At 38.4% G+C, this 16623-nt stretch overlaps 1 protein-coding gene across 1 annotated transcript in view; it reads left to right on the forward strand.

Annotated features, from left to right (window-relative positions):
* The window catches only part of ADK (adenosine kinase), a gene marked incomplete at its 5' end in the record, with an annotated part of 331594 nt that overhangs the window by 203946 nt on the left and 111025 nt on the right, over positions 1 to 16623 (forward strand). Inside the window, 1 exon segment of the mRNA XM_014592023.2 lies at positions 5639 to 5674. Within this exon segment, the coding sequence (XP_014447509.1) occupies positions 5639 to 5674 (36 nt within the window).

Raw genomic sequence — 16623 nt, forward strand, 5'->3', positions numbered from 1 at the left:
ACTCCATTTTGCTTCTAATCAACTTTCAAGCTTAGATTCTGATCTATACCACACCATTTAGGATTTACAGAATTAATGTTTCAGATATTACTGAGTCAACGTCTATACCGTTGTGATGTGTCTGTAACAGTGATATACCTCTAGGTTAACACAGCTGTTAACCTAAAACTATTCTTAAGGGGTAAATACTTATTGGTTGGGAAGATGAACAAAGTAACAAGCAGTACTGGTCTGGTTACTCCATTCTTCCTTGACTTTTCCTAAAGCTCTATACTCCCATGATTTGATTGAGAACCATGGGGACTCCCTGTAGAGCCAGACCACTGTACACTTTGAAATCTTTCCTTCCTCCATGGAATTGGAGAAAAAGTAGCCAGTTTTTGATGGATGGACTGCTTTCTGTAGGAACCCAGTATCTTCTCTGATCCTAAGTTGGACCGTTTACCTCTTTGTTTCAGTACATGAAATTTAAGCCTGTACATAGAACTTCTCACATCTAAGGTCAAAAAACAAGGTGGTAACAGAAGCAGATAATAGTTCTGAACTAGGGTCGGTGCCTTAAAGTGCAAAGCAGGAAGTAAGAGGGCAAAAATTATGACTTATGATTATAGTGGTAGGTCATAGTCATACCCTTCTCATTCTGAAGAGAAGAAGTGAATATTTTTGCTTTCGAGGCATTTGTTAACTTCTCAGAATAACTGTCTTTCTTCCCATAGAAGTCACTATTACTTCTATATTGCTTGTAGCAAGTAAGTGGAAATGAAATAAGAGTATGGGGCCAGCAGGTGGTATGGAGATTAAGGCACTGAATCCCACATGGCCAACTGTTCTTTTTGAGTTCTTAACCCAGCAGCTTGAAAATCACACTGGGCACATATTCAAGCATGTTCAAAATCTCGAGAGAAGACGAGAAGGGATTGCAGTGTGGTCATCCCCACAATGGTCTATTTCTCCCTCTGTCTCTCTGGCTAGCACATATTCCCTATAGCAAAAACTATAAGGATTATAAAAAAAGGAAAAAAGTGAGAGTATGGACAGGTATTGGCTTCAGTTTAATATTGATTACAGATATTTCTACTTTATAAGTAAGAACCTGCATGTTATTAGACAAAATATAAGGATATATTGGGTCGCTGGAAAAGTCATGTGTGTCATGACTTTTCTGATGACCCAATGTGAAGGAAATAAATAGCTGGCTTTCATACACGCAAACAGGCACAGTAGTTTCTATTTCCTTTCCTGTATTGCCTGAGGATTGTCCTTTTTTAATAGTGCTTTGCTGATTCCTTTAAATAACTCATAATGTAAGTATTCCCTGGCTTCCATTAATCATAATTTTTCAGGCTTTCTTTTTCTTAAATCTTGATCCATTTGGTTGTTGGTTTACCAGCCCCCTTTTAGTCTGGTTGGTGAAACAGCAAGCCTACTGTAAATCCTAAGTGGCGTGGTATATATGAGAGTGTAAGACTTTAATTATATGTCATTTTATTCTCAACATCCAGTTCCAGGAAGGAAAAAAACGGCTCTGTTGTTGTAAAAGACATATTATGTGAGTATCATTTATTGTAAACCCAAAATGATACCGTATTATGGCATAGACAACAATAAGAACTGATTCTGAAAATGTGACCTGTCTGAGAAACTGAATAATAGTGAAAGTTATCAAAATGGAAAGGAGTGTTAATGTGAAATCCAGCCTTCTCAGAAATACTCTTTCCTGGCCTGTTTGGTTTTGCTTTTGTTGCTTGTCATGCATGAATGAAAGCGCTATACTCTCAGGGGAGCAGGAAAGCCTCTCTGTCGGTTGTTTATTTCCTTAATCCCTCCTCCTTTGTGATTTTTGATGTCAGATCTAAAATGGAAAGCCTGTAAATATAATGATTATCACATGGATAATCACCTGCATTAGGAACCGCCCTGCTTCTCTATTCTAACCCTAGCTGTTCTCCACATGTCACATCCACTCTGCAGTTGGATTTTAACCTGACTGCTTCATTAGATTTGTGAAACTCAGTACGAGGCGCCCTGGGGCAGCACAGATGGGGACTTGCTTGTTTTCTTTTCTCACTTTTACTGCGAAGGCACACTAAAAAGTCCTTTTCAATTTAGTGTGATCAGTTCACTTGGAATTACTCTTGATATTTGGAACCAGGCTTATCCTTCTGCCCACCATCCTATGCCCATTCTTTCTTCCCTGCTTTCTGACCTAATGCCTTTTCTTTCTGTCCCTCTGTGCCTTGACTCTGAGAACTAAAATTCTGCTTTAAATTCTTACTGTGTCGGATTGTTCCCCTGTGTTGTTTTGTTTGTTTTGCTGAGAGGGAAAAGTAAATGTTGTTCCATCATTGTATCTACAGACACCTTCAGATCAGAGGTTAGCTGTGAGAAAGTCTGCAGTGATGTGAGCCAGCTGTCTTCTCTAATGGAGTGACTTGTGGCACCAGCCCAAGATCAAAGGAAGGTGGGAGGAAGTCAGATGATAAGATCACTTTAAGCCACCGAACAAGTGTTTAGCTTTTCTAGTGATAGGGCACAGCTTAGCAAACCTGTGTGAGGGGGTACTAGGACAGAAAATCAAGTAGACTTCTCAAAATCTGTCCTTTCTCAGACAGAAATATCTTGGTGCTTGGAATAATTTGCAGATGTGTGTCTTAGCACCTGTTTTCCTTAAAAAAAATTATTTGACATTTATGTGTGTCTTCTTGTTTCTAATTGTCTCATTTCTTTTTACATTTATATAAGCAAAACTAGACACTACAAAATAATAATTATTGTATGTGGATTTTTAGTCTTTATGTCTCAGTGTAATATTAATCCTATGGATTCCTTATTTTAACTTGTCTTTTAGTCCTCTGAGATTCTTTCATGCCTCTGATAGTTCCATATAAATGAGTATTTATAGCAGACCATTTCAGCTGCCTTTTTCATATAAGAATTAGCGTGGATTAATTATGATAGGTTAGAAAACACTACGTTGAGGGACCAGCAGTTAGCATAATGGCTATGTCGCTGGACTCCCACATAGTTGACCACGGTTCGCATCCCGGACCTGGTGGCTTAAAACTCACGTTTGTGCGTTTTGTACGCGTGTGCGTACGTGCCCAAGATCCCAAGAGGAGGATGGAGGAGAAGGGATTGCGGTGTGACCATCCCCCCTAGGGGGTGATTTCTCGCTTTCTATCTCTCTGTCTCTCTCTGTCTGTCTGGCGAGCGCACGAGCCCTATAAGTGAAAACCTCTCCAAAAAAAAGGAAAAAAAAGAAAACACTATGTTGATATCTTCTGAGTTTTACCTCTTTCCTCAAATTCTCAGCTAGCAAACATTACTGAGTATGTGATGTACAGGTTCTGTTATATGTAAATTGTCAGGAGACTAACTTTGTTTGAGCCAATTATCAAGATGGGGGGGGCTGTAATACTAAGGCTAACTTTGTCAGCCTTGTTTTTCTCTAATGAATAGCCTAAGGAGTTGTACTTTCAGCTTATCACTTTGTGTTAACTTCAGTGTTCAACTGTAATTGTGTGTTTTGACCTTCCCAAACCGTCAACATTGTTCTCTAAATCTATAAATTGTTAGTATATTGGACCATAATTGTATACATCTTTTTTCTGTGTTGTCTTCAACATGCAGATAGTACCCAGATTTGTGCTAGAGACACTAAATGTACTTTCTGCCCTACATGGTTTGGTGCGACAGTCGTTTTAGTTGAGTTGGATCTGCTCACTACTCAGGCTCAAATCCCATCCTTCTATTAATATCTTTTGGCAAAGATAATTTTGGAGGAATGTAAGTAAAGATGTAGAGGCTCTTGACAGTCGTTTGCAGTTTTTTTCATTTTCAAGAGGGAAGTAAAGTTGAAAAGTAGTATTTCATCCATGTTCTAGTAGTCCTGAAATTAAAATACATGCACAAAGAAAGGGGGAGGGTTTGGTTACACAGGTGTGGTTTTGTCAATTGCTATCTTTTACAAAGGCATGCAGGTATATAACAATGTTCATTAGATTTTGTCCTTAAAATATTTTAAAATATACGAGTGCTTCGTATATTAAAAAATTAACTATGTTTTTAATGTTTAACTTTTGTTATTCTGTTATTTTATATAAAAGAGTAATTGGGAGTTTTGGGGGGCTGCTTATTACAAAATAATTAAAGTTTCTTTCTGTAATTGACAGAGGACATCTGTGCTCACCGGGAATTGAGAGAGAGAAAAAAAGAGAATGCATGCCCCCAGTTGGGTATAGTCATACTGCAATCCCTTTTCTCCATTTCCCCATCCTGTCAGGATTGGGAGCACATATGCACATGCGCCCAGCATGTTTTGCAAGCTGCCAGGGCTAGGATTCAAATTGTAGTCAGCCATGTGGGATCCAGCTCCCAATGCACATCATTTAACCACTATGCTATGTGGTCAGCCTATACAAATTTTTTAAAGAAACAAAAAAGTAGCAGTATAGAACCACCACATACTGTGTAGGTCTAGACTTAACAATTAACATTTTGCCATTTTTGCTTCATTTATTTTTTTTCCCCCTGAAGTATCCTAAAGTTAAATGCATATATCATCATGACACTGTAAGGTTTAGCTCTGAAACTTAAGGGCATTTTCCTAACAAACTGGTAATTCCTAATATTATTTGATCCTCATTTTAATAACTTTCTCCTTTTGTCCCCAAAATGTCTTTTATACCTTGTTTTTTCAAAACAACATCCAGTTAAAGTTCATACATTGCTCTTTGTCATTTCCCCTTCTCTACTTATCATCATGTTGGCTTGTTAAAGAGACTATAAATTAGATGTCCTGGAGAATGTCCTAGCTTATGAATTTGTCCAATTGCTTTTGCTGTGTATCCTTTGTCTTGTTCCCTTGTCTTCTGTATTTCTTGTAGACTGCACATTATTGGGCTAGAGTTTGATCAATTTGTGTTAAAAGTTTTTGTCAGAATTCTTCATGGGTAATACTATGGACTTCATATTGCATCATATCAGCACAGAATATTTGTTGATCCCACTATTAATGACGATAAGTGATGGGATTGATCACTGGGTTAAAGTGAAGACAGCTTGATCCTTTCATTATAAAGTTATGCTTTGCTCCCAGTGACCAGAATATAATCGGTTATATTTTGAGTCCATGGAAATACCCAGTTCCCCCATCATCCTTTGGATTTTAACATCCTTAGGTGATCTTTATCTGCATAACTTTCATATGGGAGTTGCAAAATGGTGATTTTTCTGAATCTACACTTATTAGCAGGTATTCTTTTTACATTAGAGTGTTCTAAGAGGTATTATTTTAATTAAAAACATAACCACCAGGATGTTCTTTGAGTTTCAAATGATTGTCTTTCTTTGCTGAGGTCAGAACACCTGAACTCACTGTGGCAGATACAGTAAAACATGCACTACATCTTCTTTATTCTAACTTGGGAAATATGTTGACATTATGCCTGCTTTTTTTTTTTTTTTTTTTTCATTATGCCAAGGGGGGGGAACCTTTTTTGGTATAAGAATAAAACTTGAACTATGTGGGTATATTGAAATACTTGTGTAAAAAGAAGACGATTTGAATGAGTTTCAAAATGGATTATTTCATTACCTAGTACTTTATAATTAACTGTTCTTTTTTTTTTTATTTCAGGAAGCTGCCACTTTTGCTAGAGAGCAAGGCTTTGAGGTGAGTTAACCCACAATTGCACACTAAACAGATCCTAAAGGTTTTTTCTAGCTGATAATGAAGTTCTTTTGGACAGTGATTGATGTGCTATTATACTCTCAGAGCCTCGCAGCAGTTACCATGGAAACTTGGCAGTCGTCATGGTTTCTTTGTTCTGCCAGCACAGTGTTATGACGCACTCTGCTAGGTCTGCACCCAACATCGCCTACAGATGTTATTTATTGAATTTTGAAAAGCCTCTTGGGAAGCCAAGAGGTTGGGCACGGTTTCAAGCTGCCTCTGCAGATATGGGGCCTGTCAGTTTGTTCAGTTAAAAAGCTACCTCATTAGCTGCATTACATTTCATAAGGATTCACTGCTAAAGCAGTGGTAGAGCAAAACTAAATAGTGAAATATAATGTCAGTTAAATAATTTCAACCCTATCACATGTATATTATCATTAGGCAAATTAATTTCCAGAAGGTTGTACTTAACAGTTGTTAGGAACTGATTAATTTAAATCCTACTCGTATAAACTTGCTATTTGAATCTTTTTTTTTTTTCTTCTCGCCTCTCTTTTTTGTTTTTTGGCTAGCATAAAATATATATAAAATTTCTGAAACAAAATACTGATAATTGGCTGTAATTTCTACATCCAGATTCTGTTTTCCTAATAGAAGTATTATCCTATTCAGGATTCAAAACTTCATGTGGTTTTTGTTGGCAAAATTAAGGTAACAGTCAAGACCATGTTTTTATCTTTACAATATCCATCTTCCAATTGATTGTTAGAAAACACTGCCATTAATCTGAACTCAGGTTAATCGACAGAATTAACTGAGTTTATGAGTCCTTTATGACAATGCTATTTATTGAGCCAGACCTGTGTAGAATACTGTGTTCTGTACATCAATTAGAAATGTTAGTTGATAGTAATTTTAAAAATTCTAATCTGATTATAGCTAGAATATAGGAACTCTGCCTCTTCTCTTCTTATTTGCATACTTAGTATTATCTGCCACACAGAGAAGTTGTGAACATCAACTGGATAGTGTTAGTATGCTTTTTTTGAACTTTATGTATGTATATGTGTGTGCGTGTGTGTATTCTAGAGGACACTTGTGCTTGTTAGAGAGACAGAGAGAGAGGGATAGTGAGAAATCACCCTCTCACCCCCATGGAAGACAACCACGCTATAATCCCGTCTCCATTTCTCCTTTCAGGGTTTTGGGAACACATGTTCATGCACCTAGCATATTTTTTAAGCTGCCAGGTTCAGGATCTAAACTGTGTAGTCAGTCATGTGAGATCCAGTTTTCTCAACCACCATGCTACTGGCTGGCGCACTTTGAACTCTTTAGAAAAAGATCATGTATAAATCAGGGATGGGACTGATGTTTAAATGGCTAAAAATGGATCTTTTATCAAACAGCAAAGAAATACACATGCATTATGTCCATGCCATGGTTCTGACAAACCATACAGAGAGTTTCTTTTTCATAGGAGAGGACAATGAGCATGTGCTGTAAGTATTCTACTCTCAAGATTCTATGAAAGAACTATGTGAGGGTAGGAAAGCCTGCATCATGGTACACAATTTTTGGAAACTGTGATGGTTACTTGGGAGTTGCTTTTTTTGTTTTACCATATTATAGTGAAAAGTACAGGGTTGATTGAATCACATAGAGAAAGGATTTCCAGGGCCAGCAGATGGTGTGGAGGTTAAGGTGAATGGATCCCACATGGCTGACTATAGGGTTCAGATCCCAGCCCAGTGGCTTGAAAAACATGTGGAGTGTAGGTGTGGGTGTGCCCAAAATCTCAAGAGCAGAATGGAAGAGAAGGAATTGCAATGTGGCCATCCTCCCTTAGGGGGGTACTTTCTCAATTGTTCTCACTGTCTCTCTCTCTCTGTCTCTGTCTGTCTCCCATGAGTGTATTGGCCCTATAGCAAAAGTTTTTTTAAAAAGAAAGAGAACTTCCAAAGATTTTTTTCCCTTCTAATTTAAGTTTCACCTTATAATTTGTCAAACTGGCCATTGACATACAGGACAAAATCTAATTAAGGCAATATTCGATTTAAAACTAAAATATTTTGATCATGAGAAGATACATGTTTTCAGTCTTCTTTTAAGGTTTTATTGATATTAAGTTTTAATGCTAAAAATTTATATTCTCTGTTGAGACATCAAAATTCCCCACAGATGTGCTGCTCCCATAGTACAGTGGTTAGATTCTGCACAGAGGAAACTGAATCTCCCATGTCTGATCAGGGTTCAGATCCTGCTCACATCTTCATGCTGGGTGCACTGCTCATGTCTAGAGTCCTGACAGAATGGAAAATTGGAGAATAAAGGATTGTGTAATGACCAAACTCCTTTGGTGGTGCTTCCCCCCCCCCCCTCTCTCTCATGGACAAACGTACATTCTGTAGCATGTACCAAAAAATAATTGCACAGATAAAAGTGTTTCTTTGGAGAGGTTTTTGCTATAGGGTGTGTGCGCTTTCCAGAAAGACAGAGAAAAACGGAGACAGAAAGCGAGAAATCATCTCCCAAGAGGGGATGGCCATGCTGCAGTCCCTTCTCCTCCATTCTCCTATCTGGATCTTGGGCACGCACACCCAGCATGAGTTTAAGCCACCAGGTCCAGGACTCAAACCACGACTGACTACATGGGAGTCCAGTGACATACCTGTTACACCAACTGCTGGTCCCTGCACAGATAAAAGTTGATTACATAAGTTTGTATCTTGTCAGTTACCTGTGGTGCCATAAAAAAATATATTTTGGTTCTATAAAATAACGAATTTTGCAGATACCTAGAAATATGTTACATAACAAATGATTATGATCCTGCAGTCTCTAGATAATAATTTGTGTTTATGATAGAGAATGTGTGCATGAGCATGGGAGAGAGAGAGAATGCACCCTCTGCAGGGGCTCATCCAAGTACGATCTCCTTTCCCCAGCCTTGCAGCACCAAGGGTCTTGAGTGCCTGAGAACACACCTCACATGTTTTTAGGCTGACCCAGGTATCTAACATCATGTTTGGCCAGGTAGTCTCCAGCATTGCCATCTATCCAGTACTCTACCAACACACCACCTAGGCTGGGCCCCTAGTTAATTTTGTTTGTTTGTTTTGTTTTTAATTTTCCAGAAGGCATGTGTGCTCACCAGAGAGACGGAATGGGAGGAGCACCCTCTATGGGTCATGGTCACACTACAGTCTCTTTTCAATTTATTCCTCCTATTGAGATTTCAAGTATGCATGCACCAACTCCTTATGTGTTTTTCAGCTATGGAGTCTAGGACTCAGCCTGTACAATCAGCCATGTGGGATCCAGCTGCTTTAACCACCATGCCACAGGCAGGCCTGATCATTTTTGTAATAGCATATTAAGCTTGACTGATTCACACTTTCACTTCCCACCATGATCTGTTTATACTTGCTTTGGGGGCCAGCAGGGGGCGTGATAGTTAAGGGCACTGGACTCCTATGTGGTTGACAGCAGTTTGAGTCCCGGACCTGGTGGCTTTCTCTCTCTCTCCCTCTCTCTCTCTCTCTCTCTCTCTCTCTCTCTCTGTCTGTCTCTCTGCGCCCCCCCCACCCCCAGTCTGGTCAAATTAAAATAAAGTTCAATGAAATAATCTAGTATCTTGCTGTGTCCCTTCCTGGGTTCCATAAAACATTACAAGCATTGCAGAATTTATGTAAGCCCTGAGTAAGATAATCTCAAGTAAGCATTGTTAATAAAATGTAATCCATATGTGAAACACTAGAGAAATTTAGTAATTTTAGTGTTAGAATTGTGAGAGCATAATTTGGGATTTGGTATTCTTAAGGAATAAAACAAGAATAAATCACTTTATTTTAAAAGTTTTACGTCTATGGAAATGTATTAATGCCCTCAAGTCTAGTGTGACGAACTAAACAAAACTGCATTTTATGACTCCGAAGTTTAATTTTGCCTCTAAATTTGGAACAAAAACAAAAGTGAAAAGATGAAAGGAAAGGTGAACACTTTTTCCACAGGGCTGCTGTCCCTTCCCTCATTTTCTATTTTAAATCCCAATCAGTTCTCAAAGCCACTGAGTATTTCCACTAGTGATCTGCCTGCTGACAGACCAGTGCAAATGCCTCTAAAAATAACCAGTGTTTACTCATCAGGAAATATCCACAGTGCCATTGTTTACGATATTCTGGTTAACTTCTCTGCAAATATTAGATAATCTTTATTTCTTTTTTAAATCTTTAATCTTTAAAACGAATTGGGCAATTTTCAGTGAGTAGAGGCAGCTTAGGAGGGCACTGGAGAATGAGATAAAAACTGGAACTGAGCAGAGCACAAAGCCGAAGAGAGGTTTTTTATTTTTTATTTTTTTATATGTGATGGAAAATTGCATAGTACCTGATTTAAATGACAGACCTGCTAGGAATTTTAAATGACAATTCTTGGGGTAAAAAGTTTCATAAGGCCTTTTATAATACCATGAAATAGTTCAGACTGCAGTGTGTTTTTAAATCTACCTTATCTTGAGCTGGACCAATTTAAAGGTTTGTATTTTTAGAATCTAAATAGAAGCATTTTTCATTACAAAGCCTTTAAAAAACATTGAAAATTGATTTAAATTAAATACATAAAATGAAGAAAATACCTCCAAAGCCTAAATATAGATATTCTCTATATTTTTGCTTTCTCTGAAGCAGTGTACGTCAAATGATGCAAAGAATTTATACCTTTATATTGGATCATTTATTCACTTGTACTCCAGTCAAAGAATTTTAATTTATTTTAGATCTCTGAGATATAATACTTTTGTCATAGAGGAAACAAAGCAATTTTCCCTTTTCCTGCTTTTTATACAACCTTTATTCTACCCAGAGGACCACAGACATATAATCTTTCTCCAGTCAGTGAAGATACTATCATCTTCTACTACAGAGAGGGAAAATACAGTATTGTGCCATACTATGCAGCAACCACTAGCCACATGTGACTATTTAGTAAGATTAATTAGGGCCAGCCCCATAGTACGCTGGTGCATTATATTTAATCAATGCACTGTGCATTGGAAACCGGATCCTACATGGCTTGCCACAGTTAGAATCCCAGCCCTGGCAACTTGGAAAACATGCCAGGTGTATGTAATGTGTGTCCAAAATCCTGATGAGATGGGCCATGGGGGCATGTCAAGTGTATGTGCACATGTGTCCAAAATCCTAACAAAGCTCTGTTCGGGGTATGTCTCTCTCCTTCTCTCTCTTCCCCCCCCCCTCGCTTCTCCGCCTTCCCCTTCCCTCTCCCCCTTTACCCCCTCCCCCTCTTCCTTCCCCCCTCTCTCTTCTTCCCTCCCTCCCTGCTTCTATTTCTTTCTCTCTCTCTTCTCAAATGTACATGCCCTCTTAAAATTTAAAAAAAAAAAAAAAGATTAGAACTGCCTGAGCAATTGGAGACAAGATGCAGGACCCCAACTCATATTCCAGATGGAATGATATGTTATACAAAAAGAGCATCTTGCCCTCAAAGAAAAGTCTGAAAGAACTGGAAAAAGAGGCAGAATAGGAGAAGCAGCAAGACCTCCAGCAGTCAGGTGTGCAGATAAGACTTTGGAAGCCTATGAATTTCAAAAAGTTTTTGTACCAAAATAAATACATACTATAATTATAGAATAAATATATTTTTTAAATGCAGTTTAACAAAAAGACTTTGGAAGAACTGGAGGATAATGACAATTAATTTAATGAGGAGGATCGTGTATGGTCAGTAAAGCTTGGCTTAGTGGAATCGCACACCTATTTGTTTACCTTGAAGGTGATAATCAAGGTTCAGTTCATTTGTCCTCTGAGGACCATGAACCTAACAAGAGATGAGTTGGAATGGAAATTATCTGGGTCTGGAGCAATCAAGGTGGACATGGAGGAAAACTAAGAAACCCATTGAAGATGTGTTGCTTTCCTCAGTGCAGTACTCTATCCCCCTGAGGAGGGACAGCATTTCCAAGGTTGACTGAGGCTGCAGTCATTTTAACTTCCTGAACTTTCTTGATGTGACAGACCATCTGGATTTTTTTTTTTTTTAGAGGTTTTTTGCTATAGGGCACATACGCTCGCCAGAAAGACAGAGGGAAACAGAGAGACAGAAAGCGAAAAATCACCCCCCCAGGGGGGATGGCCATGCCACAATCCTTTCTCCTCCATTCTCCTCACAGGATCTTGGGCACACACGTATACGCGCCCTGTGTGTGTTTAAGCCACCGGGTCCGGGACACGAACCATGGTTGACTACATGGGAGTTCAGCAACAGCCATTATGCTAAGTGTCGCACACCAGCCATTATTCTAACTGCTGGTCCCATTTTTTTTTTTTTTTTTTTTTTAAGAAGCCATCTGGATTTTTTTAAAAGGTGAAAGCAGGAGTGAATCCTTTTGGTTTTTAGCATTTTTTAGAATTGTGTTCCAAATCTCATACATACATTTCAGGAATAATCATTGCTAGGAATGGTGTTACCTTTCTTGGAGCCTTCTTTTTAAAATAATAACATTTCCTTTTAAATAAAATAAAAGCTGGCTATTGGTATGGCCAAAAAAAAATGTTTAAAAAGATGTTAGTTTACATTTTTTTTTATTTAAAATTTAGTCATTCATTTGCACTAGGCACATCTCAAATGCTCTATAGCCTGTGTAGCCAATGACAACTTTATTGGATGGTAGATAGGGAACAGATAATGTCATCACAGAAGGTTCCATTGATCAGCACTGGATAGAAAGTTCACAAAGAATATTCACGGAGTACTGATTCCCAAAGAGTTCTCTAAAGTGATTCTAAGGTTCCAGTGCTCGTCACATAAAGAATGCAATGAGTGATCATCCAGAGCAAGAGTTCCTGAAAAGAAGACATTAGTCAGGTCCTGCTGCCGAAGAGAGTACAATGCTGCTTTCATGGGCCCCACAATCCCAAAAGATGACAGTTTTATTTATTTTTAATTTTTTTAAAGAATTTTTTATTTAATTTTATTATTTTGTTTTAATTTGCTATAGGGCAGGTCCTGGACTTAAACTGTGGTTGGCCATGTGGTAGTCCAACACCCTAACCACCATGCCACCTGCTGGCCCTGAGGACAATTCTAAAACAGCATAAGGGAAAGATACAAGATAGTCTTCTAGGGGATTGAAGGTGGCGTGGTGGTTAAGAGCACTGGACTCCCACATGGCCAACCGCAGTTGAAGTCCCGGACCTGGCGGCTTGCTTTCTCTCGCTCGCTCTTTCACTTTTGCTCTGTCCTTCTCTGGTCAAATTAAAATAAATAAAGTTCAATTAAAAGTTAAATTAAAATAAAGATAGTCTTCTAATCTCTCATTTCATCATTTATTCACTGAAAAACTGTTCACTGAGCACTTACTATATGTCTAACATTAATAGACCCTGAAGACAGGGCAAAAATGACCAGAGTGTATTGTGAAAGGCCATGTAGAAGGAGTTCTGTTTTAGATACTATGGCCATGGAATGAATGTTAGAGAGTAAAACCTGAAAAATATGAATAGCTTAGCAAGAATAGAGAAAAAAAAATACAAACAGGAAAACAAATTTCAGAGAGGACAAGAGCTCCAAAGCCTCCAAACCAGAAAGAGCATAATGTATTATGAATTCCAGGAACTGACAGAAGTCCAGTGTAACTGGAATGAAGTGAGTGAGAAGGGCAGCATGAGATCGGGCTGGGCAGTTGACACATCATAAGAACACCACAACTATTATAGGAGTTTCTGTATGGAAAACAGTATGGGTAAATGAGGCAATGGAGGAAACACCACAATGGGTATTCACCACAATGGGTATTCTGCAGAAGTAGGTAAATTATGACAGAAGTGTTGACAGTGGTAACATTAGTCGTTAAAAATGAAATGAAAGAGTGTATCATTGGGAAGACAATCCTAAATTTAATTGTTACCAATGACAATGAAAGCATTATTTTTCATTTATGACATGCATCATAGTTTATAAAGCCTTACCTAATATATCGTCAATATATTTAATTCTTACACAAACCTTGGGAGGTAGATAAGGCCTATATTACCATATCAGTTTAACCGACCGAAAATAGACTGTATGACTTGTTCAAGGTCACATAGTACATAATGGAGCCAGAACTGGAGCTCAGCGTTCTATATCTGGTACTCTTTACTACAAACTGCACTGCTTTCTCTCTTACATTCTAACATGCTGTTGATAGGAGAGGAAATTAGATTTTTAAATGTCCTTGAAAAAATGAGAAATATCTTGAAACTCAGAAATTGAAATTCACTGGGCTAAAATACAAGCTAAGGGGAGTCAGCAGGTGGTACAGAGGTTAAGGCAGCTGGATCCCACATGACTGACTACAAGGTTCAAGTCCCAGACGAGTGGAATGAGAACACACTTGGTGCATGTTTGTGTGTGTCCAACACCCTCAGAGCAGAAGAGAGGAAAAGGGATTGTGGCATGGCCATTCTCTCTAGGGGGTGATCTATATTTTTCTCTCTCTCTCTCTTTCTCTCTCCTGGTGAGTGCGTGCACCTTATAGCAAACTTAAATACAAGATTAGAAATGACAGGACCAGCAGTTGGCGCAATGGCTATGTCACTGGACTTCCACGTAGTCAACAACGGTTTGAGTCCCAGACCCAGTGGCTTAAACTCATGCCAGGCGTATGTGCGTGCATGCCCAAGATCCCGAGAGGAGGATGGAGGAGAAGGGATTGTTGTGTGGCCATCCACCCAGGGGGTGATTTCTTGCTTTCTGTCTCTGTGTCTCTTTCTGTCTTTCTGGAGAGCACATGTGCCCTATAGCAAAAACTTCTCCAAGAAAAAAAAAAAAAAAAGGAAAGAAAGAAATGATTTGTGAATGTGGGAGAAAAGCGATTTAGGATGTACATGCTATAGTTTGTGATAACAAAAAAGCATATTGCCCAAATTTATAAAAGTGGTTTAATCTGTAGATTACATGAAATCATAGTTAAGTGTGATCCCTGGAGTCAGACTTCATGGTTGTAGTCCTGGCTCTCCTATTTATGTGTGTTACTTTAGGCAGGTTGCTTCACCTCTCTGCGACTCAATTTCTTCATCTTGGACCGGCTCTGGGTTCACAGAGTGCATGCATGGGTGCCCAAAATCCTTAGAGGAGAATAGAGGAGAAGCGATTGCAGCATGGCCATCCCCCAGGGCGTGATTTCTCACTTGCTCTCTTTCTGCCTCTCTCTGGCAAGTGCACACACCCTATGGCAAAAAACCTACCCAAAAAAGATTTCTTTGATTAAATCACCAGAATTCCCATAACAAGACATATCTTCCCATAGGGTTGGTAGAAAGTAACCATGGAATCGTTATCTCAATTTATTTCTCATACCACCTAGAAGAAAGACTTCCCTTCTGAAAACAACTAGCATACACATAAGATTCTGTTTCCAAGATAATAAAGTGAATCTATTTGCCTCTTATCTTTATTAAATACGAGCCATTCTCAATTTCTCAATCATAAGCAAAAATCCTATAGCAGTTAAAATACACACACACACACACACATATATATTTGTGGTAAGAAGGTTGGCGGAATATGCATTAGGTCATCGTAATTAAATATGAACATTTATTTAAAGAGAGTGGAGATATCATTGTTGTATGGCAATTTTTGGTCCTTTCTTCTGTTGTCATTTCTTATTGTCTCTTAAAACCTTACAGAATTTCTTTTCTTATCAATGTTCAGGCTGATAGTTCTGGTTCTAAAATAAGCTGCTGAAAGTAAAATAGTCAGCATGTTTGAAAGGTCAGCAGCATTGTCCTACCACAAGTGGCTGTTCTTTTCAAAAACAGCAGCTTTCTGGAAATCATTGTGCTAGGTGTATTTGAAGCTTAGTTTCATATATTATCTGGGATTTCTTAAATATTTAGTGAGCAAACAACATACAAATGTTTCACTGCAGATTGTTATACCTTTTTAAATGTCAGAGTTTCTGGTAGTTTTTGTAACCATTATAAACCATTATGACTTGCCTGCTTTACTTAGCTAAATTTTTCTCTCCTATACTACTTTTTCTTCCCTAATATTTCTATAAATTTTTAATTTATGTCGCTCACATATATTTCCCTTCCAGTATGTGTTTCTATTGCCATGATGATGTGAAACTTTGCACAGTAAAAAACTACCAGCAAAGCCCAAAAACCTTCACAATTTTAGAGGACTCCTGATTGCAGATGTACATTCTTAAAATCATCTAAAATGTTGAAAACGTGATTCTATAAACTTTAACTGAAGAGTTAGATTTCAAGTCGGAGTGTTTATGAAGTAAAACTTCATGGCTTAGTTGGTTTGAAGAATAGCATCAGGGTTTTCAGAATAAATTAGTAATTTTTTTAATGACTTCTGCAAAAGTTAGACCACTGATTCTAAGACTCAGACCGCTGAGGTGGCTTTGTGCGATTCAGCACCTTAACCACCGCTGACCCTAAATTTTTTAAACTTTATTTTTTTAAAGAAATTAAGAAATTTCTGGGAACCAGCAGTTAACATAATGGCTATGTCGCTGGACTCCCACGTAGTCGACCGTGGTTCGTGTCCCGGACCCGGTGGCTTAAAACTCACGCCGGGCGCGTGTGCGTGCGTGCCCAAGATCCCGAGAGGAGAATGGAGGAGAAGGGATTGCGGCGTGACCATCCCCCCGGGGGGTGATTTCTCGCTTTCTGTCTCTATGTCTCTCTTTGTCTGTCTGGCGAGCGCACGCGCCCTACAGTGAAAATCTCTCAAAAAAAAAAAAAAAGAAATTAAGAAATTTCTTATAAAATTCTTTATAAGAAAGAGCCTTTTTTTTCTCACTTCATTCCTTTGAAAAAACTTGGCATTTGAGCAACTACATTATTTCCAAAGTCAGCATAATTATGCTATGCTAAGCTCTCTAAAATAATTCAGTGTTAGTAAACCACTCTTTAATTGGAAAT

Source organism: Tupaia chinensis, unplaced genomic scaffold, assembly GCF_000334495.1.
Source record: "Tupaia chinensis unplaced genomic scaffold, TupChi_1.0 Scaffold000635_1, whole genome shotgun sequence".
Classification (NCBI taxonomy): Eukaryota; Metazoa; Chordata; class Mammalia; order Scandentia; family Tupaiidae; genus Tupaia; species Tupaia belangeri.